The sequence below is a fragment of the Dermacentor andersoni genome, chromosome 1, assembly GCF_023375885.2.
Source record: "Dermacentor andersoni chromosome 1, qqDerAnde1_hic_scaffold, whole genome shotgun sequence".
NCBI classification, from domain to species: Eukaryota; Metazoa; Arthropoda; class Arachnida; order Ixodida; family Ixodidae; genus Dermacentor; species Dermacentor andersoni.
In genome coordinates, this window is record NC_092814.1 from 34,152,698 (window position 1) to 34,177,291 (window position 24,594).

General features: G+C 48.1%; 1 protein-coding gene across 4 annotated transcripts in view; it reads left to right on the forward strand.

The window, feature by feature from the left end:
- Positions 1-16,061, forward strand: part of LOC126545780 (SOSS complex subunit B2) — a 94,435-nt gene extending 78,374 nt beyond the window's left edge. Inside the window, exons 8-9 of one of the 4 annotated variants that reach the window (XM_055061300.1) lie at positions 264-337; positions 15,859-16,061. In XM_055061300.1, coding sequence (XP_054917275.1) covers positions 264-337; positions 15,859-16,016 — 232 coding nt within the window. In that variant the 3' untranslated portion in view covers positions 16,017-16,061. Of the gene's footprint in view, positions 1-263; positions 349-15,858 lie in introns of all 4 variants that reach the window. The other 3 variants (XM_055061301.1, XM_055061302.2, XM_055061303.2) reach the window with 3 other exon arrangements.
- The last annotated feature ends 8,533 nt before the right edge of the window (positions 16,062-24,594 follow it).

A 24,594-nucleotide genomic window follows, 5' to 3' on the forward strand; every position in this document is an offset into this window, starting at 1 on the left:
TTTGAACAGTTCTGATAGCGTCCACTTAACAATGGTTGATAGTGTGGCGTCAAATGCTCATATGCTGCGGCCTAAAGCTCACGGCACGGTGCGAAAACGCGCCCACAGCGAAAGTTAAACATTGTGCGCGGACATGCATGTAGACGCGCAGTCGGTCGATGCGAACCCGTGCGATCGTTGCATTGAGGCTTCATTCTCTTATGCCCCATTTGGTTATACAGACAGCCCACTATAAGAGCATATTTCACATTGTTTACTTTCAGCGTTTGCCTACCTTTCACGCAAGAAGCCGGTTCGGGAGACTCCATCGTGGCGACCGCGTGCAGTGGCGTTCACTGTACGTATTCGGTAAAGAACAGTTTGTCTCTAAACGATTCGGTGCTTTCAGTTTGCCCAAGATTCTTATATAGACAGTCAAAAACTTCCCTCGTTTTGAGAGTACTTACATAAATGTCCAGGAAGGCTGCCGCGTGGTGTTTTTATTGAGCGCCGTAAGCGAAACCTATGAGGAGCGCGCCGCGTGATCCCTCGCACTGCGCAAGGGAGGCGCTTCCGACAGATGGCGACTCCGTAACTCCTCGCCCACGATATGCTACACGAATGCGACCAGCTCAGTATTGTTCACTGTCCTCTTGAGAAACTTCGCATTTTATAGCATTCTACTGGTTGACGCACACTCGGCGTCTGCGACGATCGCGGTTCAATCTCGCGTGCGCAGGCGAGGACAGCGGGGTGGCAGCGCAGGAGGGAGGGGGGCGGCGTTCTCTTTCGGCAGCAACTGCGTACTTCGTGCGAGCCAATCATGAAGGGCAACATAACCGAGAATGAAAATCTTTACAAAATACGGCTCCACATACAATTGGTGCGACCGAAAGGATATTTTGTAACGATCCACTTCATTGTTCAGTTGGCGCAACCAAAAATGTCTTTTTGTAACGATGCACTTCATTGTTCAGTCGCTCGTCGACCATATTTTTTTAAAAACAATTTACCTATTATCCCAGACAATTACTCGATACTCGAACTACGCATATATATATATATATATATATATATATATATATATATATATATATGGGCGATGCATTGAGACATGACAAGTGCTTCGAGAGTGCGCCGTTTCTTCGCCGGAGCACAATAAATCAGTTGTTCATCGCCGTCATACTATCTTGCCAAGCCATCATCGTTGTGCCGTTGCCTTGCAACATGCGATACACGCACACGTTCGCACTGCACGTGCTTCGCGAGTTCGTGAAGCAAATGTGCAAGAAAGTGTGCAAGGCGAACTCGGCGAAGGCCACACGTTTACCTTACCGTGTCACAGTTGCTCGGTCACTGTGAGCTTGGGTGGCGAGTAGGTGTGGGGACACTGTTCCACGAGTGCTGGTTTCGCCCTCCGCATGCGGACCATTGCGGACTACGAGGCGTGCGCATGCGCAACATTGCATTCCCGCAGAGGGCGGCATCGAGTGGTTGTGTCACGTGTGTGTGGCTGTAATGAGCCACAGTCAATGTTTCGGTCAGATGCAGAATTTACGAGTCGTAAAAAAAACTGAGACGCAAAGCTAAAACTGGGAGACAAAGCCAGGCGAATATTGGGTACTATATGAGGGTAGTGGGGAACAGTGTTTTGCACTCGAAAGTGTACGAACAGGAAGATGAATTTTAGATTTTGGGTACGCAAAGCTAAGGGCCGCAAATCGCTAGGCTTACAAAAAAAAAAAAAAAGAAACGCGGAAAGATTCAGAAATGAACCACAAAGGTGCACAAAAGAACGCAAGCCGGGTGTGGCGCTTTGCGTACGCAAAAACTAAAACTCCACCATTAGGTACTTGACATACGGAGCGATTATTTTAAAGTTTATTTTATAAAGTTTATAGTTTTAGAAAGTTTAGAAAGTTTATTTTAGAAATCACCTGTTGCAGATAACAATTATAGTCCCTGAACTGGATTGTTGAGAGAGGGGACATTACTTTCACGGGAAATCGAAACACATATTCAATAATTAAAAAAATCACTAGTTCTTAATTACTTTACAACATATTGTCACGTGGTGGTGACGTTGAAGAACACAGTAGCAATACTGTGAAAGACAAAACGAACTTTTATTGGGCGAACCTGTGCCCACAAAAACAGGCGACACTTATGGCACAACGATAGCGGCGAACATGGTCGGCGATCGTCGAAAATCTGGTCAGCGGGTCAAGCGCGTCGGCTTTTATACAGCAGTCGTCGAACGTTCCAGACTAATCGTTGGGACCCGCGTGCCTTCCACAAAGTTCTACACCATTCGCGTCAGGCGATGAAATCAGATAACACAAGGTTCGGCGACAACAGACAGCGGATAGAAGCATCGATAACTTTCCAGAAACTTCGGATACATGCAGGCGCGTCCCGCGCTGTGCGATAACATTTGTTAGGCGGCGAAACGTGGTCGCCCGATAAAGATAAGTACACGTGTCAATATCTTGCAATTTACGAATTATTAGCCGGTGAACTTGCAAGGCGTATCCACTTGGAATGAATTTTCAGAGTGACGCGAGTTTGTAGATATGCGCCATCGAGCTTGCCGTAAAAGTGCACCGTTCCACTTGCTTTTTCAACAAAACGCTCTTTTATGCATTAAAGCATACAGTTTCTGGAACACCCATGTATTTCGTCCTACACTTAGGGAAATGAAATCTCGAAACTGGTGTCATCTTGGAGATTCATTTCAAGCGTATGGATCTCGTAAGCTCACCGGCTACAATTCGCAAATCGCAATATCTGCTGTAATCTGTAATTCATCAAATTGATTTGTGAGCTTTGTTAATTAGTTGGATATGTGTTTCGATTTCTCGCGCTAGTAACGTGTGCCTCTTCGAATAATCCAGCTCAAGGACAAAAATTGCGCTGTTTAAAAATTCAGGAAAACAAAAATTATCAACCCGTATAGGCAGTCACAAACTTTATAGTGAACAGGGGAGCACGTATCCCATGGTAAATGCACAGCACACTGGCGAGCAGCTAGCGCACTCTCGACGAGTGCCCGTGGTGCACAAACACACCTACACTAAAGCACGTCACATGGGATTGCCCTAAGAGGCCTCCGCACATAGACAGCCCCATAATACACCAACACCCACTAATGAGGAATAGGCAGTGGGAGGCATGGCTTGCGGACGAGGGTCGGGGGAGTCAATTAGCTCTTCTGGACCATGCCCAGCGAGCCGCTCGTGCCAGTGGGGCCCTGGAACAAGGTCCCCAACCATCGTGCCTTACTTCAATTATTTTCAATAAAGTTTTTACTTACTCGTAGTTTGCAGGTTTAGCGGGTGCACTCTCTGATCGCGCTCGCGCATTGTCTGCCAAAGTCTACAGCCAGACCTTAAGAGGAAGCTTTAGCTCGGGCCCAACTCCGACGCGGCCTATTCAAATACATGTAAAACGCAAAAACGTTTTTATGAGATAACCCCTGGACCGATTTTGATGAAATTTGTGGCATTTGAAAGAGAAAGTTAAATTCTAGTGACAGTTGGAAGCGGAATTTCGATTTAGGGCTTGAATTTTCTTAAAACGATCTTCAAATATTTCACCGTTTGAAAAAAATAGAAGCACGAAGTTTACAAATTCATAGCTCTGCATCAAGAACTGATATCGCGGTTCTGTAAACGGCATCCATTAGATCATTCAAAGCGGACAAATTCAATATGTCATTTTACATCTTACGTGAATTTGTTACGTTGGTTACAACGGTTTTGCAAAAGTTGTATTTCCCTGTGATTAAATTTTTTTATATTCATATGTAACATATCAATTTTGTCCGCTTTAGATGTACTACTAGATGCAATTCACAGAATTGTATTATCATGTTTAGTGGTTGAGTTACGGAGTTGTAAACTTGATAGTTTCGTTTTTTGAAAATTTTCGATTTTTGCCAATTTTTAATAAAAAATTGACGACCTAACTTAAAAATTCGAAACGAACAGTCACTAGATTTTAAGTTTGTCTTTTAAATGCAACAAACCTCGTCAAATTTGGTGCAGTGGTTGCCGAGAAAAACGAATTCTGCTTTTACATGTATTTAGATAGGAGCACCCGAGCTAAAGCTTCCTGTATGCACCATCATTTCCAGATTCCATGCGGTGGTGGCGGTAGCAGACGGCGCGGGAGCGCAACTAGGGAGTGCCTCAGCTAAACCTACAAACCACGAGACTGTGCTACAGCTGCCCGTTAGCGTTAACTTCAACATTTTGTGGGATATTCTGGAATGAGAAGGCATATAGGCAACGACTGTATTTAGCTTTTGAGGGAGAGTTACCTAGAAAGTGCCGTTTGCGTTGAATGAGAATGGCTGAGGAGCGAGGAGAAAGTTGATATCTCCGAAGGACTAAGACAAAGGCACCCTTTATCCGCGCTGTTTATGATGCAATGGTAAGAATGGAAAGGGCGCTAAAAGGGATCATCATCATCAGCCTAACACTCCGAAGGTTAGTTCTTGTAGTAAAACATAAACACCCAAGAAAGTGGATGAGAAAACGGCGCCGCGGTAGCTCAATTGGTAGAGCGTCACACGCGTAATGCGAAGACGTGGGGTCGTTCCCCACCTGCGGTAAGATGTTTTTTTCATCCACTTTCATTTACATTGTATTATCATTTCTTTAATTCAGTTAGTAAGTACAAGTAATTTCCTCCTGTGTTCTCCTTGGTGTCACTGTTTATTGGCTTGTTATGATATGATTACTAAAAATCGGGCCCCTCGGTTAACCCCCTTGCTTCTCGTTCATATATATATCACTCATTCGATCAACCAATGGCTCTCAGTCCCCAGCAACTGCGGAGCACCTGACCAATGTGGCGGTCAGACCTGTAACGCAGCAGAGGGTGGTAAGGATCTCTTGACCCGGACAGGCCGCCAATGGAAACTGACCCTTGCAACCTTTAACACCCGAACTCTGTCGAGTGAGGCTAGCTTAGTAGGACTCTTTGAGGAACTATCAGGCATTGTTTAGGATATCATTGGTCTTAGTGAGATTAGAACTGGTGAGGCTTGTACAGTGCTGACCAACGGCCATGTCCTCTGCTATAGAGGTCTCCCAGATAAGGAGCAATACGGGGTAGGAATCCTTATCCATAAGCACATAGCGGGCAACATTGACGAATTATACAGCATTAATGAAAGGGTAGCAGCAGTCGTAAGCAAACTTAATAAGAGGTATAGATTAAAGGTAGTACAAGCCTACGCTCCAACATCTAGTCATGATGATGATGAAGTAGATCAGTTTTATGAAGATGTTGAATGAGCGAAGAGAAAAGTTCAAACTGTAGTAATGGGCGACTTCAATACAAAAGTGGGGGAAAAGCAGACTAGTGAACGGAGCAATTGGCAACTACGGCATCGATTCTAGGAACGCTAGAGGCTGGTAGAATTCGCGAAAAGGAATAAGCTGCGAATAATGAACAACTTCTTCAGGAAGCGTAGCAACAGAAAATGGACCTGGAAAAGCCCTAATGGTGAAACAAGAAATGAAATAAATTTCATACTTTCTGTAGAAGGATCGACATTTGGGCGAGTTGGTACTGGTTGAGCATCTTGAAGGGGCAGCGCAATAAGACGAAAACAGAAGGCAGGAACAGCGTTGTCCTGTGTGTTCCTGCCTTCTGTTTTCGTCTTATTGTGCTGCTCCTTCAAGATGTTCATACTTTCTGCCGATCCCAGCATGGTGAAGGATGTTGAAGTGTTAGGTAAAGTGCAGTGATCATAGGTTGGTGAGGTCTAGGATTCACTTCAATTTGAAGAGAGAAAGAGTAAAATTAGGAAGAAACAGGCCAACCCAGACGCAGTAAGGGCCAAAAGCAGACCAATTCAGACTGCTACTTGCAAACAAATACGCAGCCTTAGAACAGTGAGATAAAGATGACATACAGGTAATGAATGAAACCGTAACTAGGCTGGCTTCAGAGGCAGCAACTGAAGTTGGAGGTAAGGGATCAAGGCAACCAGTAGGCAAGCTCTCACAAGTAAAAAAGGACCTAATAAAGAAACGACAAGGAATGAAAGTGTCCAACTCAAGAGATAAGATAGAATTCGTGGAACTGTCAAAACTGATCAACAAGGAGAAAATAAGGGATAATCAAAATTATAACGTGAGAGAGACTGCGGCAGCCGTAAGAAATGGACGCAGCATGAAATCAGTGACAAGGAAACTTGCCAAGACAAAAACCAAGATGTATTCACTTAAAGATAAGCAGGGTAGTATCATCAGTAATCTCGAATGTGTAGTAAGAGCAGCGGAAGAATTCTATACTGTGGGGATGCGCGACTCTCACGCGTCCCGTGATATGTTGTTTTCCCGCACGGCTCGCGTGGCCTGGCGCCCGCGGCGGTCGGAGTGGTTGAGGCGCAGTACGAGAGATGGCGCGAGTGTTGCGCTGCTAACGCCGCCGACAGGCGGGGTTACTTGGGCGTCGAAAGACAAGGCGCTTCCTCTTTGGTTCGGGACAGCAAGCAGTGCGGACGTGCCGTGCCGCGCGTGCGCCGATCCATGCTTCTGCGAGACCGTCTCGCGTGGCCGCCTTCGAACACGCCACCGTTCGCGTGACCGTACACGCGAACGACTAGGCGTTGGGATCCAGCATGGGGCGAACATATTCGCTCGCTATCCGGTCGCGGTGAGTCGGACTTCTAGATTTGTTGCGCGCCCATCGGCATGTTTTGTGGATAGCAACTCGGCTAGCAGGCATTGATCTATGAAAGGTGCAATAAGTGCCCTTGTGATTGTTTGCTCTACTGTGTTGTCGTTCCTTTGTCCCAAGAGCACGGGAGGAGAAGCCCACAATACTGACCTGTATAGTACCCTGAGGAGCCACGATACCTCCATTCGAAGCAGTAATGAACAGATTGCAGAGACTTCTATAACTAGCGATGAGGTTAGAAGGGCCTTTCAAGACATGAAATGGGGTAAAGCGGCAGGATAAGATGGCATAACAGTCGATTTAATCAAAGATGGAAGAGACATAATGCTTGGAAAGCTGGCGGCTCTCTATACGAAGTGTCTACCGACTTCAAGGGTCCCAGAAAAGTGGATGAATGCGAACATTATACTAATCCACAAAAAGAGAGACGTTGAAGAATTGAAAAATTATAGGTCTAGCTATTAGCTTACGCCCAGTGTTATGTTGATACATGCATATTGCGTGTTTCTTGTGGACGATGCACGCGGGCGCCCCGACGAAGACGACGAACGCTCCCTGGGCGCAAGATTACCTAGCGCACGTGCAAACAAATAACATAATAGCTACAGACGCTTCAGTGAGCAACGAAAAGGCGGGCGTAGGCATCTTCTCGCTTCCGCTTGGCTGGTCATTCTCCTTGAGGCTGCCAGACTTCACACCTGTTTTTGAAGCCGAGCTTTTAGCAATTCCTTTAGCGCTTCGGAAACTCCCGTCGAACTCAATAAGTGCAGTTATTATAACAGATTCCCTTTCGGTCTGTACTTCGCTTACGGCTTCACCCAATTCGCCACCACTAAAGACGTTTCTAACATTAGTTCCTCCACAGTTAAATTCTCTAAAACTATTATGGGTACCTGGACATTGTGGCTTACATTCAAATGAAATGGCAGACGCATTAGCGCGAGCATCCCTGAGTGGACCTATAATGCCTGTTCTTCCTTTGGTGGCTCACATAACAGCAATCAGATATAGAAAATATTCAATTCATAGAGATGTCAGTGAATCAATAACGACATGGACAGAATATCAGCACCTCAGATTTCCGTGGAAGATCCAGTGGTGTCCATCAAGACAATCAGAAGTAGCGATCACGAGATTACGCTGCCGTGTCCCTCCATTAAACCTATATTTACACAGGACTGGTCTGACGCTATCGCCTCTGTGCCCATACTGCCAAGAAACAGAATCACTAGATCATTATTTTTTGGTATGTCGACGATACAAATTGTTAAGAAAAAGACACCTAGAACTTCCGTTCGCAAAATTAGGGTTAATATTATCACCAGAAATCATACTATCTTTCGGTGCGTCAGTTATAGGGGTCAGCCACAGGGATGTATTTGATGCCGTTTGCAGTTACATTCAGTCAACAAAACGAATAACTTTTTAACTTTTGTCTTGTATTTTGTTTGTTCTTGTACGTTTTTTTTTTTTATCTCTCTTTCGTTATATTTTTTCTCATCGAATAAGTAGCACTTCAAAAGATTAGGTGAACGTTTCAGCACGCAATTCTTGGCCAATCCACCAGCGTGGGTATGAGCCATAACATGAGGCCATCATCATCATCATCATCGGCTCTCGAGCTGTCAACTGAACTGGCGAGCGTTGCATTATCCTTTGTAAATATCATTTGTAAATAGTCTCCAGTTGTTAAATCTTCGTTCGAGTAACATTTTGGTAGAGGGTGCCGTTCCCCGTCCTCGCGACGGAGCTTCGCAGCGGCCGCACCGTCCTGCTTTCCGCCATGGCTCCCGGTGACACCTCGTCTGCTTCTACTCCTGCAACCCCGCCAACAACGTACGTTACTGTTACCAACCCCCGCGATCCTGGCATATTCTCCGGCCAAGATAATGTCGACGTTGAGGACTGGCTCAACCTGTATGAGCGTGTTAGCCAAAACAACCGCTGGGACCCTACCATTATGCTAGCGAATGTCCTATTCTACTTGGGCGGAACTCCTCGTGTCTGGTTCCGGACTCACGATGACGACATCTCTAGCTGGGATGCTTTCAAGAAGAAGCTCAGCGACCTCCTTGGCAATCACACCGGTCGGCAGCTGGCTGCTAAAGAAGGGTTTGCTACCCGAGTTCAGTCTTCTACTAAATCGTATGTCTGGTACATACAAGACGTGCTCGCTCTTTCCCCGAAAGTCGACGACCAAATGGTTCAGGTTGACAAAGTCGGCCACGTACTCAAATGGATCGCGGACGACACGTTCAAGTTGTTGGTATTCAACAATGTGTCCACCATCGACGTCATTGTCAAGGAATGCCGCCGCTTTGAGCTCGCCAAAAGCCGCCGCGTCATTCCACACCTCTCCCGGCTTCCTAACACGGCTGCGACGTCGTCTTGCGTCGACCTGACCGCTTCACCACCCCTAAATGAGCACGTCACACGTATTGTTCGCCGCGAGCTTGAGGCTACAAGTCCTGCGCCGCTCCATCCACGCCCACTTGACCCCACCTTTAACCAACCGGCCCCAGCGATCTCTCTCATTCAGGTAGTGGTGCGGCGAGAATTTGCCAACCTCAGTTTTCCTGCTTGCCTGCTCCATCCCCCGACCTGACGCCCGACCGGTGCTGACAGCTCCGCCTCACAGGGATCTGTATTCCCCTCCCAGATACCGCAACCCTACCGAGTGGAGAACTCCGGACGACAAGCCCATTTGCTTCCGTTGCCTCTGCATTGGCCACGTCGCTCGCCACTGCCGCGCCTCCTGGATGTCGCCGTATTCGAGCTCCTTTTCCACGTCTCCTCGGCCATATGCCGACCCGCGCCGTTACTCGCCTCGCCGTATGCCTCCTACCTCAGGCGTATCCGTTGATGACAGTCTTCCTGCTCGCTCGCCGTCACCTTAGCGCCGTCGGTCCCCGTCGCCCCAGCCACGCCGCTATTCGTCACCGCCCAATTATGGACCCTCCCGGACGGAAAACTATACCATGCAGCTCCTGGGGGTAGTGCTGTATAATCTTCGTCGTGTCGAAATCCTCCACTGACGCTCCCAACGAACCACAACTTACATGGTCTTCAAGTCGATGGTGCCCCTTTGACGGCGTTAATAGATACTGGAGACCAGTTTTAACCTCCGTTGTCGACTGAAGAAGGTTCTCACGCCTCCTACTACTCGAGCCGTGCGCGTGGCCGCAGCCTGGTTGCTGTTCGCTTCGTTCGGCACAGTTTCGGCAAAAGATCGGTCTTCCCCTCCTTCGCCGCACGCGCTGCTGTTGGTGGACCTTCATAAGTGTCTCGTGCACCCGACCGAGGTCGTTTGTTGTGCTGCGAGGACCTATTTTTGACTGGATCGGCGTGTGCTGGTGTGTTATCGGACGGCGGCCGGGCTGATGGCTCATACCCACTTGTGGGATATGGCTGCTGTTCAGCCTACCGCCGCTGGCCCTTCCACCGGGGGCAACCCCACTTCAGCCGGTTCCTCTCCGCGATCGGGCGGCTCTGTCTTCTCGGCGGACGGGGATGGCGCGCTTCGTGAGGTCAACCTCGAGTCCGAAGGAGGCCCCCCTGCTGCCAACGCTGGTCGTGGTGTACTACCAGGCGAGGCCGACCCGGCATCTACTGTCCAAAGCCGAGTGAATGACGCGCTGACGGCGTCATTTCATCGTGCCGTCTCGCTGCAGAAGGAAATTATGGACATCCTATTTGATTCCCAACGTAAAGTGACAAACGCCCATCGCTCACAAATCCTTGGGCATCTGCGGCAAATCCTCCAGGAGTGCGCGGATATGAGAGCGGTGGCGGCACGGCAGTGCGGGCGGGCAGATGAACTACGTGAGCAGTTGGCCCAGACACGGTTGGGTGCCGCGGTGTGTCCCGGGGCAGACGTCCGGGCTGGGGCTATACCATCCTATGCCACCGTGGTTCGAGAGGGTGCGCCCACAGTCCTTCGGGCGCCTGTTGGACCCGCTGCTGCTGCGCCGACCTTGGCGTCCACTCTGACCGAGGGAGCCACCGACACCAACTTCAGGCGAGAGCATGCACACATTATGTTCTTAACCCCACTAGTTCCCACTTCCTCTGCCGCTCAGGACCTTCATTCTGTACTCAAAGCAAACATTGACCCAGTCAAAGAACAAATCGGGGCCATTACTGTTCGAAAGACTTCACGCGGACTGACAATCCTTTCAAATGAGAAAACTTCAATGGACCGACTTAAGGCTGCCCTCGAAAAAAATCATGTGACGAACACCACCATGTCAATTCATTTACCGCAAAAACGTAAGCCTCACATTAAGTTAACGGGGGTTGATCCTGACATCCCTGCTACTAATTTAGTGGCGCAACTGAACGCCCGCAGTCCTGGTTTGGACTTAGATATCTCGTTATGCTCGGTACGTGTATCCATTAAGGAACGCTCGGGCAACTTTTCCCATGTGTTAGAAGTTAACCCTTCGGCGTTCCGCTCCCTCCTGAGCCGTGGGCGGGTTATGGTGGGCTGGACCTCGGCGACGGTGGTAGAGGACCTCCATGTCCCCACCTGTACGTTTTGTGCGACGTATGGCCACCCTCGCCGCGCCTGCACTGTGCGACAGCAGGAGGCTATGGCTGTATGCACGCGCTGTGCGGGCCCACATCTTTGCACACAGTGCTCTGTTCGTTTGGGAGACGGGGCGGTGTGTTGTAATGAGTGCCGCAAGGCCGGTTTAGCAAGCACGCACTCCACTGGGGACCGCCTCTGCCCTCTTCTGGCCAGCCGGGTGGCCCGCTTGAGGGCTAGAACCGATTATGGCTGACGCCCCTCACAATGCTCCTGGGTTGCCGCGTGGCGGCATCAGTGCAGCGGATGGCAGGTCCCGCGCTTGCATGCAGTGGTGGACGTGTCCACTGTGCTCGCATGTGAGACTGGGGCTGCCGCGCGGCGTCTTCTCTATTCTGCGAGTTCATTTGTTCTTTATCTACGAATCTTTATTTACGGTCTCGTGCGTTGCTCGTTGTATCCCCACTAGCTTTTGCTCTATTCTGATTCCTTCCTACCCCCTGCCTCTCACCATGCTCGGCACCCCTCCGCGCCTCCTGTCCGATCTTCTCTCCTTGGCAATATATCAGCAATTGTGCGACCTCCTCCATGGGGTGCGTACGAGCGCGGACGCGTGCGCATGGTTGTTTAACGTGACCCGATGGCTCTCGGACAAGTATTTCCGACCGGTGTTCTGTTGGCCACACTCTCCGCCCCGGCATCAGTGGCTTTTCGTTGCTTCTGGCCAGGATGCATACCCTTAAGTTCTTGCAAGCTAACATCGATCACACCAGGGACGCGATGATGGTGTTGGTTGACCACATGGATCGGGGCGGGTTCACATTTGCCATCGTCTCGGAGCCGTACATCCGCGATGGCAAAATTGCCAGTGTACCACCTTCCTTAACAGCTTTCCATGCACTGGAGAACCCGCGTGTAATGCTGCTGGCACGAGCTCCCGGATTTGACTTATTCCCGACGTATATCTCGCAGTATGTAGTTGCGGTCAGCTGTGCTTGCCCGGGGCTGGATTTTATCATCGTAGCGACGTACGCCCCACCGCACCGTCCTATAGACCCCATCCTCGATGAGTTATGGCAATGTTTTTCACAGCATCCTTCTCAGAACTTTGTCTTGGCCGGCGATTTTAATGCCAAGCACGAACTCTGGGGCCATTAGGTGGTGATATACGGGGCGTCCAGCTGGCTAGTTTTGCTAGCGGCAATGGTCTTCACGTCTTGAATGACCCTGCTTCTGGCCCTACCTTCGACACCCCATATGCCAGTTCGTGGATCGACGTTACGATGCTGTCCATGCCTTTAGCCAGCAAGGGGTACATCTGGACAGTATCGGACGCGGACACGCTTTCGGGCCACAGATATATAGAATTTTCCCTTTGCGCGACTTCCGGTATCAAAGTAAAGCGTCTCACTACATATGCGCAATGTGAGATGCTACGCGCCTTGCAGTGCTCCGCCTGGTTCGCACGCGTGATTCGCTGTGCCTTTTCCACAACCCTCTCTTTAGACATGGTGTTAGCGCAATTCTATTGTATGTACGATGCGCTTTCTCGCATGCACATGCGAGTAATTCGACAAAGGGGTGAGCGGGCCAATGCATGGTGGACCCCGCAATTAGGTGAGGAACGGGCAAAAGTGCGCGCGATGCGACGCCGGGCGCAGCGGACGAGGGACCCTGCGCTCCGTACGGTTTTCCGGCTGCAATATGCCAACGCTTTTGCGGTATACAAACACCACATCCGGATCGCAAAGGACAGCTTTGAAAAAACAGTCTGTCGCGATCTCACGGCAAAAAATTTATTTGGCAAACCATTTAAACTGGCTTTTGGTAAACACGTCGCACCGATGCCCCTTCCCCCGCTCGCTATCTCTCCGGAACGATCTACGGTCTCCATTCTCGATTCCGCCGCGTTGCTCTTGCGTGAGCATGTGACGACCGACGATCCAACCTCTGACAGCGAGTTCCACCAACGCATTCGGCGGCTCACCACTTCCCCCTATCCATGGCACAGCAAGGACCGCCCGTTCAGCATGGCAGAGGTTGAACATGCCATATCAATAGGAAATCCTCGTGCAGCGCCGGGGCCCGACGGCCTCACAGGCATGTTTGTCCAGCAACTATTTCAGCAGCATCCCCACTTCTTTCTGGTTGTCTTTAACAGTGCACTTAAACTGGGCCACTTCCCCTCTTGTTGGAAGGTCGGCAGAATCATTTTCACATTGAAGCCTGGTCGTCCCCCGCACCTTCCATCCGCATACAGGCCCCTTGTTATGAATTCGCTATTCGGTAAGATCCTTGAACGCCTACTAAATTCCCGCCTCTACCATTTCTTGCACTCCAACAATCTCCTTCACCCCCGTCAGTTCGGTTTTACACATGCTCGAGGTGCTATTCAGGCGCTCTACGCATTGCGTCAGAGGCTGTGCGCTCTGAAATCAACCAAAACTCCTGCCGTCCTGATTTCATTGGACTTTACTGGGGCCTTTGACAGCGTGTGGCACGACGCGGTTCTTTTCTTTTTCCGCAAGCACCGCTGCCCGATCAACCTCTACAACCTGCTCCAGTCTTTTTTGACGGGGCGAACGGTTGTCTTTCGTTCGAACGCGGGTGAGGTGAAAGCACGCTCGTCGATTGGCACCCCTCAGGGATCACCGGTCAGCCCTCTCTTATGGAACATAATTATCTATTCGCTTTTAGACCTTGACCTTCCCGCCGGAGTACATATACAGGCTTATGCGGACGACACCGTTATTCTCATTACTGGGACGTCGCGATTGCAACTGCAGGCCTTGGCGGAGTCTGTCCTTACCTTGGTCTGTAATTGGTCTCGACAGAACAAGGTCCAAATTAGTCATTCAAAATCATTCTTTGTATTTTTTAACAACGGCCACATTGGCACGTCAAAGCGCCGGCCGTCTATCCGCTTGGATGGCGCTTTTCTGCAGTGCAAAGATCGCATCAAGCTCCTTGGTGTGGTCTTTGACGACAAACTTAATTTCTTTGCCCACGTTGACTATATTAAATCTAAATCAGAGGTATTGGCTTTTCGATTACTAAATTTTATCCGTTTACATCGCGCGCTTCCTCCGGCACTTATTCGTCGCCTCTACCGACAGGTCCTGCTGCCTGCCGTTGCATACGCGTCCCCAGTTTGGTGGCCTCCCTTTCTCTCCACCCACCTTACCACGCGGGTGCTGTCTGTCCAGCGGTCCCTTCTCGTAGCCATGACGGGCGCGTACCATACGACGCGCACGTCGGCACTTCATGTCCTCGCTAACTGTCCCCCTCTTACTGTGGAGCTCGATCGATTGGCGGCAGAGTTTTCCCTGTTTACACTCCGACAGGTGACTTATTATGGGGTTGAATCCTTCCATCCACGCTTACTTGACTTCCCCTGCGACCCGTGGAAGGAACACCCTAGTGAGCGCGTTCGGTTCCCCTTCACGCGCCTCACCCCCGCACAGGCGAATCAGCTTTCCCAGGCTCCGGTTTACCATGTTTACACGGACGGTGCCTTCACCACTACTGCTGCAGGCGCTGCGTTTGTGGCCTTCGATCGGAGTGGTCATATCGTCCGTGTAGGCAAGTACCGGGTAGTTGGCGCTTCTAGTGCATTCGGCACGGAGCTCTGTGCGTTTGAAGAGGCGCTGACCTATGTAGCAACCCTGCACCACACAGTGTACTTGTACACTGACTGTCTCTCACTTTTAGTGGCCCTGTCACGATTGCGCTGTGAGGGGGAACAGTTAAGACGAGTTAGAACTGTGCTGCGTCTCCTGGCACACAACGGACATGGTGTCCTGTTATTTCACGTACCAGGACACCGGGGCGTATTGGGGAACGAACTTGCTGACACCGCCGCTTCATCTGCGTGCGCTACTGGTGCAGTGCGTACGAGTGCCGTCTCCATACGCTCGATTAGAAAGCGCTTCTTTGGGATCGCGGCGAACCAGTGGCACGACTACTGGCAACGGGAGGGACGAGGCACCAGCCTCTATGATTGGGTGCCCAGTGTCCACTCCATTCCTACGTGGTTCCCTCCCAACCGCCTCCTGGTTCACCTTTTCACGGGACATGGGCACTTTCCCTATTACTTGCATCGCTTTCACCTAAGTGCCACTAATCTGTGTGCTTGTGGAGCGGAGTGCGCGGGAGTGGACCACTATTTCACCGAGTGCCCGCATACTGCGCCGATAGTAGCACAAATGCGCGCTCACTCGGGGTTCGACCAGGTGACGCCAGCAGTCTACTCTGCGTTATTACATACTAAACGACATCGCGCTTTGTTACTACAGTTTACTCTTGCCATTGTGCGCTCTGTGCCGGCACATCCCGCTACTATTCCTTTTCCCGATGCCTCCTGACTTCCTTTTTGGCTTCTGTCTCTCTATTTGCTCTGTCACGCCTTCATGTTACTTTCGCATGTCTGTTCGTGCCATTAGCACTGTACATGCCTACCGTGGTGGGGTCATTACCCCGTTGCCTATGGTACTAAGTGCATGCTTCATCTCCATTACTTACCTCCCTTTGTATCTCCTTCTCCACATTTCTGTCCTTCCTTCTGCTGCCGAGTAATGTCCTATCTTTTGACTAATCCTAGCGCGCCTCATGTATCTTTGCTTGCTCCTTGTCCTTCCCGGGCATGTCTGATGTAGCTTTTCCAGGTCATCATAAAGACATGCTGCTCTCGGCCTACTCCGGGCCCAGCCTTCTGTTTGGCCGAGCTGTGATGTACCGGGAGCCCTGCAGCCGGACGGATGCACATTCTGTCCCCTGGCACCACCGCCGGAAGACACACAACCACCGGAGATGACTGGCCTATTTTGGAAACGATATGCAATAAAGATGCAGAATCGAAATCACAGCGCATCACTGCCGGAGCCATAGGCTCATTGTACCCTAAAGGAGCATGATCCCTGGTAGACTTGTGCTGCTACACTTGATGACTCACTCCCTCCTCCAATACCTCCTCAATTATAGTACTGGCTTCAGCTCCGATCAATTTTTTTTTTCAATTATTGGCTTTTATATCCAAATTTATTATGGATTATCTCTCGAGATGATCCCTCATTTTTTATATTTTGATTGGCGTTAAGCCCGTTATACCTAATGGTGGTGCGGGTCTCCCCCCCTTTCTTTTTTGTTCTTTTTGCCTTGGGGGAAACAATTAAGCCATGGTAGCACTGTTGAAGTCACTGGAATGTGTACTTCGCGTATAAGTATCGCCGACCGTCACGTTCCTGTTCTTTTTACAGTGCTGACCAATTGTCCCCATGACGTAATCCTCGGACTCGACCTTCTTACGGTGCGTTCAGCTTTGATCGACTGTTCTACCGGTACCCTTTGCCTCGAACTTCCTCTACTTGCGCATATTCGTGCCGAACTGCCGAATAACTTTAGTACGACTGCCTTCATCCGCCTGCCGCCTAAAGCCTTGACCTTTCGTCGATTTGCTATCATCTTTTCCTGTACCCGATGGCGATTACCTCGCCACACCTGTTCCTGGTGTCCTTTTGATGCGCAATATCACTGTGCCCCACTCCGTCGTCACCGTCGCCGATAACCGGACATGCCTCCCCGTCATCAATTTTGGCCTGACAAAGGAAGTTCTACCCCAAGGCATATCGGTTGCAACGCTGCGTGCTATAGGAGATGACTACGTCATGACGTTTTCAGTAGACGTCTGCTCAGATTCTTCACCATGTCCACGGGATGCTATTTGCCCTGAAGCAACATTTTGTCCCATGATTGCTGCGGACCTCTTGCCTGAACAAGCAGCAGCTCTGTGTCGCCTTTTGGTTTCCTACCACGATATATTCGACCTCAACAATCGCCAATTGGACAGACTTCAATTGTTAAGCATTACATAAATACTGGTGATGCCAGTCCTATTCATCGCCTGCCATATCGAGTTTCTGCTTCAGAGCGCAAGGTTATTCAAGATGAAGTGAACAAGTTGCTTGCCAAAGGTATTGTTGAACCTTCGTCGAGCCCTTGGGCGTCGCCCGTAGTACTTGTTAAAAAGAAAGATGGCACATGGCGTTTCTGCGTAGATTATCGTCATCTAATACGCATTACCAAGAAAGACGTCTACCCCTTGCCTCGCATTTCATTTCATTTATTGTACCCTCAGGGCCGAAGCATTACAGAGGGGAGTGGCAAAAAAAAACATTTCTGTGAAAAGATACACTTATACATGGAGTTATATAATGTACCAATACAAATACATATACTCTAATTAACAAACATTTTCAAATCAATACAAATCACCAAACTACAAACCAATGTAAAATTAGTAGATGATACAGGTAAGCACAAGCAAACAAGAGGAAAAAACGAGAAATAACATGAGGTAAAGAACTAATTAGTTACTGTTAAAGCATTTTTGAAATGTTGATGGTCTGTAATTGCTGCAGTAGTGGTAGGTAGATGGTTCCACTCTTCACAAGTCCTGGGAAAAAATGAATACTGAAAAGTAGAAGTCCTGCAAAAGGGAACGGCTACTTTATGTCGGTGGTCAATGCGTGATGATACGTACTGGGGAGGAAAGATGAAATCATCGTGAAGTGAATGATGGTGAAATATGCGGTGAAAAAGACACAAGCGATAAAACTTACGGCGAGATGCTAGTGATGGTAGTTGAAGGCTCGATTTCTTATTAGTCACACTTGCGGTTCGAGCATAATTAGACATAATAAAACGTGCAGAGATATTTTGAACCATTTCGAGCGAGTAGATTAGATTGTCATGGGAAGGGTCCCAAACAGAGGCGGCGTATTCCACCTTCGAACGAATCAGTGTTTTATAAAGTAAAAGTTTAAGAGCCTGAGGAGCGCGTGAGAAATTCCGGCGAAGATATGCAAGTGTTTTGTTGGCGCTGGCGATTATGGATTCAATGTGATCATTCCAGGTTAGTTTTGAGGATATAGTGACGCCAAGATATCTATATGACGATACTACTTCTAAAGGAAAGTTATCAAGATGATATGAAACATTTGCATTAGTAGATCTAGTTACACGCATGACTTTGCATTTTTTAATGTTTAATTCCATGCACCAAGTCTTACACCAAGCGGACACAGAATCAAGATCAGACTGTAGAATAGTAGTATCGTTAGGACTAGTTATTTCTCGAAATATTACACAGTCATCTGCAAACAAGTTGATATTGGAAGAGACGCAAGAAGGTAAGTCGTTAATGTAGATTAGAAAGAGGAGAGGGCCAAGCACCGATCCTTGTGGTACTCCTGAGGAAACAAGACTCGGAGGAGAGTCAGTGTTATTAACAGAGGCAAACTGGGAACGATTTAGTAAAAAACATTCGAGCCATGCAAGCAGTTTGGAATCCAAATTTAGTAACTGCAACTTATACAAAAGGAGATTATGGCATACTTTATCGAAGGCTTTCGAAAAATCTAAAAATATACAGTCAGCTAAAGAAGAACGATCGAGGATGGCATGAAGACGGTGAGTGAAACATACGAGTTGAGTATCACACGAGAATGTCTTGCGGAAACCATGTTGTGAAGGCGAAAAAAATGAATTCGATTCAAGAAAAGTTAGTTAGTTAGTTGAATGGGGTTTAATGGCGCAAAAGCGGCTGAGGCTATGCTGCGCCAAACACGAGGTGTTTTAAAATCAAGTTTATGAAGCAAAAGGCTTTGTTAATCTATATTTTATGTAGAAATCCAGTGTCGTGTAGAAATTTACGGACGTCACTTAATGGGACTAGCGGATCATCACCTGAAATTAGAGCAGGGTGTAAAGGTATGTGTAGTTGATATAATTTGTGCAAAAGTGTTCGTCTGTGTGTTTCAGTCTGCGTACATGTGAGTAATATGTGCATAACTGTTAGTGGCTGTTCACATTTCTCGCATGTTGGTGTGTCTTCTTTGGTGAGTAAGTAATTGTGCGTGAGGTGTGTGTGCCCAATGCGCAGTCGGCATAAAACTACTTCGATGAACCGCTCCTGATGACAGCATGACTTCCACTCGCCAACTATGGGTTTCGTGAGATGTAGCTTGTTGTCGGCACAACGGTCCCATTCGCGTTGCCATTTTACCGTGAAGGCTTTTCTAATTGCACGGATGCTATCATTATATGGGAGTTTCGTGTTTGTGATATCTTTGTGTGCTGCCATCAATGCACATCTATCAGCTGCTTCGTTACCTGGTATCCCAACATGGCTTGGGACCCAACAGAAACGAATTGACCTCCCGTATTCGTTAAGCGCCAACATATTTAAAATGTCTCCTATCAGGGGTTCACACTCAGATTTCAGCTGTAGGGCCTTCAGTGTGCTTAAAGAGTCAGTGTATATGAGTGCATGTTTGTGTTTGTCAGTGATTATCTTTTTTACAACAACCCATATAGCGTAAACTTCGGCCGTGAACACAGAGGCGTGTTGTGGCAATCGGATACTTGTTTCCCAACTTTCTGTTACGGCCCCCACACCCACGTGATTTTTTGTTTTAGAGCCATCAGTGTAATATTGCATGTTATTTTGATATTTGTCCTGAAGTGCACGGAATTCTTGTATAATGTGTTCGTGTGGGGTGTCTTTCTTCTTTAAATGTGTCATTGTCCAGTCGCACAACTGTGTGAAATCGTACCACGGGGCCAACCGTTGTGGTTTCTTGGCAACCTGGAGGACTTCGTGGGGAATGTCATAATCCCGACAGTATTGCTCATACCGCAGGACAAGTGGCCTAATCATGTTCGGTTTATTTGTGTAGTGTAAGCGTGTGTTGCATTGTGTGAGGATGTTGTAGCATATGTGTTGGGGTGATGACTGAATTTTGAGTACGTAGGAAAATGTGAGGAATGCTCTGCGCTGCTGTAAGGAGGGTTCATTACACTCGACGTATAAACTTGGAATAGGTGAAGTTCGGTAGGCACCACTTGCCAGTCGCAGTCCAAGGTTATGCACCGGATCAAGTCGTTGGATGTAGGATATTCTGGCTGAACCGTAAACCACGGAGCCGTAGTCTAAAAGGCTACGCACAAGAGACCGGTAAATACGTAAAAGACAGGTTCGGTCGGAACCCCAGTGCTTATGAGATAAAACTTTGAGGATATTCAATGCTTTATTTGCCTTAATCTTTAGTGCTTTAATGTGGGATAGGAAGTTTAGTTTTTTGTCAAAGGTTACTCCCAAGAATTTATATTCTTGTTTCACCGGCAGCGCGACATTATTCATTTTTAAATCTGGGTCTAAATACAACCGTCGTTTTTGCGAGAATAGCACTGTAACGGTTTTTTGGGTAGAGAAGCGGAAGCCATTTTTCTCAGCCCATTCGGTTAGTTTATTAATTGTTATCTGGAGCTGCCTTTCACATGTTTGTAAGTTTGAGGCGCGGCACGCTATTTGCAGATCATCGACGTATATGGAGTGCATAACAGAGGGGGGAATGACTTTGTTAACGGAGTTCATTTTTACTATAAAGAGTGTTGTGCTTAGTACGCATCCTTGTGGCACACCATTTTCCTGATTAAATACACGTGACAATGCCGTTCCTAAACGCACCTGGAATGTTCGGTCCGACATGAAATCGGCTAGACATTTCAGCATTCTACCTCGGATTCCTAAATCTGCTAAGTCCCTTAATATACCAAACCTCCATGTTGTGTCGTACGCCCTTTCTAAGTCAAAGAAAACAGTGAGACAATATTGTTTGTGTAGGAAGGCCGCACGTATCTCGTCTTCTAGCCGGACTAGGTGATCTGTTGTGGAGGAACCTCTCTTGTATCCACACTGATGGTTATCTAGCATGTTTTCTGTGTCAAGGACGTATGTCAATCTTATGTTGATGATGGCCTCATAGGACTTTGCAAGACAACTTGTGAGTGCTATGGGTCTATAACTGGTTGCTGTTGTGGGAGACTTTCCAGCTTTCAAGAACGGGATTATGATAGCTTTCTTCCACTCTTTGGGCATTTTCCCCGTTTCCCAGATTATGTTGAAAAAATGAAGCAAGGTCTCAACTGCTTTAGGGGATAGGTGGGCTAGCATTGTATAGTGTACCCTGTCCGGACCGGGTGCTGTTTTTTTGCCACTAGTAAGGACTCTGTTGATTTCTGGAAGTGTTAGAGGGCCGTTATACAGTCTTTCTGAACTTCCTGTGGTCGGAAGCTTTAGTTTTTCTGCTAATTGCTTATGTTTCAGGAATGCAGCAGAGTAGTTTTTCGAGCTTGATATATCATGAAAATGTTGCCCTAATATGTCTGCTTGTTCTTTTATATTTGTTTGTGTGACTGGAGGTGACAGTATGGGGATAGTGTAAGAAGCGTAATCGCCTCTAAACTTGCAAAGCTGATCCCACATTCGTTTGGATGTTATTGAACTATTTATAGACGAGACATAATTTTTCCAGGACTGTCTTTCGGCTTGTCTGCGTGTGTACCTGGCTTTCGCTTTGGCTTTTTTGAAGGAGAGTAGATTGTCTTGTGTTGGGTATCGCCGAAAGATACCCCACGCTTTGTTTTGTAGTTTTTTTGTTTGTGTACATTCCTTCGTCCACCAGGGTTTCAGGTTTTTTCTTAATAAGCCAGAGGATTGTGGTATTGTTTCTGCTGCTGCAGCAAGTATACAGGCGGTGATCTCATCATTCATTTCATCTATGGTAAGCTCATCTGATATGTTATCCAGACTGGCCTTTTCAGTAAAGAGAGGCCAGTCTGCTAGGTGGAGTTTCCAACGGGGTGGTCTTAATGGTATGGTAGGTGAAGGAGATTTTCTTTTAATAATAGCAGGCATATGGTCACTACCATAGGGGTTGTCAATAACACTCCATTGAAAATCGTCAAAGAGAGATGGAGAGCATAGTGCCAGATCTAAGCAACTCATAGCGCCTGTGCTTGGGGAGTAGTAAGTTGACGCACCGGTGTTTAAAAGGCATATGTTATTTGTTAGGATAAAATCTTCAAGCGTTTGACCCCTGGTGTCAGTTGTTTGACTACCCCACAACGTGTTATGTGAATTAAAATCACCGGCTAATAAAAATGGTTCGGGTAGCTGGTTTAAAATTAACTCAAGGTCTCTTACGGTAAAATGTAAATGCGGCGGAATGTATACTGCACAAATGGTGATAGTTTTGTGAGCTAAAACGGTGACAGCAACGGCTTCTATGTGAGTGTTAATGGGAACTTCTCTGGCTGCTATACCACCTGGCAGGACAATGGCTACACCACCTGACAGCCGGTTCGCCTGAGTACGGTCGCGCCGTACAACAGTGAGACCTTTCAAAATGTTTTTGTGTTTTTCGCCTAGGTTTGTTTCCTGTAAACACAGGGCTACAGGAGAGAAGTTTATTAATATGTCTTTAATGTCACCTAAGTTGTGTAAAAGCCCTCTACAATTCCAGTGGATAATAAAAGCCATTTTAAAATGGAAAGATAAGAAATGGCATTACGGAAAAATTAAGAGGTGTGGTATAGGTGACATGGATTTAAAAAGGCTAGTACAAATGAGCGATAACCTTTAGGTTAACGCTTTCTTATTTTGAGTTGTTATTGGGATTTTATCCCTCTTGCCGCGCTCGAGAGAGCGCTTATCCTTCGGTGTCAATGACACCGGAGTTTTTGTGTCGACCTCCATCGCTCTCTCTGAGGCGCTGGAGGACCGAGAGTTAGGCGCCGAGACACGTGCCGCGGGCCTTGGGGTTCGTTTGATTTTAGGGCCCTGCGGGGCTGGTGTCTGCAGGGCCGTCGAAGAGGGTGGAGCAGTACTGACTGCTTCCACCACGGGGGCGGGAGGAGTCACTGCGGCACCACTGCGCGTGGGCTCGGAGGACTCCGGAGGCCTCTGTGACGCTGCCCCCGCCTGCGTCACTTCGGCATAACTTCTTCGGGGAAGGTACGACAGTCTTTTTCTGGCTTCGAAGAACGAGATTTTTTCTTTAACAGTAAGTGCAATGACTTCTTTTTCTTTTTTCCAGCAAGGGCAGGACCGCGAATAAGCTGGGTGATCTCCCTTGCAGTTAACACAATGTGGCGAAGAAGTGCAATTCTCTGATTGGTGGTCGTTGGAGCTGCATTTAGCACAAGTTGTTTGTCCTCGGCATGCATGTGAAGCATGTCCAAATCTTTGGCACTTAAAACACCGTCTGGGATTCGGGATATACGGTCTCACATTGACTTTGACATAACCTGCATCGAGTGAAGTAGGCATTACGCTTGTTCCGAAGGTGAGTATAACATGTTTGGTGGGGATTTCTTGATCGTTTCTTCGGATTACTATTCTTTGTACTTTGGTGACATTTTGCTCCTGAAAACCTTCCAGGAGTTCCTCGTCGCTTAAACCAATGAAGTCTTCTTCAGATATTACTCCCCTGCTTGTATTAAGTGTTCTGTGGGCTGAAACAGTCACTGTCGCTTCGCCAATACTGGTAAGTTCAGAGAGCTTATCTGCTTGATCTTTGTTATTCAGTTCTAGGAGGAGGTCCCCGCTAGACATTTTGGATGCTTTGTATGTTGGTCCGATTTTGTCTTTCAGACACTTCGCTACCAGGAAAGGAGAGAGTTTCCTTACCGGAGTGTTGCTTTCACTATGCACTACATAGTACTTTGGAAATGTTGGGGCGTTGCTTTGAAAGGAAAATTGAAATGGTACTTCGGTGCGGCATCTCTTCAGACGCCGATCATAAACAACAGAGGCTTGCGCTGCCATAGGAAAATGTGTATGTTCGGCAACAGCGCCGACCGCCCACCACGGAGCCCAACGAGGGGACGCGGCACAGCTTGTGTACAAGCCTGCACGACGCCAGCCGTACGCCATCACTATAACCCAATATGGTGTACCCAAGGTAGGATATCCACACAAGGTTAACCCTTGCCGCCGTGGAGGAAGGAAGTAAATGGAAGAGAGAAGAAGACAGGAAAGATGTAAAGTGAGAGATAAAGACGAAGGTTTGAGAAGAGAGGGAGACAGGAAAAGGCGACTGCCGATTTCCTCCAGGTGGGTCAGTCTGGAGGTGCCGTCTATGTGAAGCTGAGGCCGAAGAGGTGTGTTGCCTCCGCCGGGGGGCCTTAAAGGTCCAAACACCCAGCTTCGGCTCAACCCCCAGGATCCCCTTTTTCCCAGACACGGCTAAGCCGCGCACGGCTACACGCGGGAGGGTCCAACCCTCGTGTGCTCGGGTACGTGGTGTCGCAACACACCAAACGCCTGCTGACGCAGACGCCCCTGCGGGGTCGATTCAAGAAAAGAAACAAGATTTGAAAATAGAATATGCTCGAAAATTTTACACGGAATGCTAGTTAGCGAAATGGGGCGATAATTTAGAGGCGAGCGTTTATTGCCAGACTTGTGAGGCGGAACCACCCTCCCTATCTTCCAGTCAGTGGGGAGGGAACTGTTCTCTAGAGACTGTTGAAAAATTTTTGTTAATATA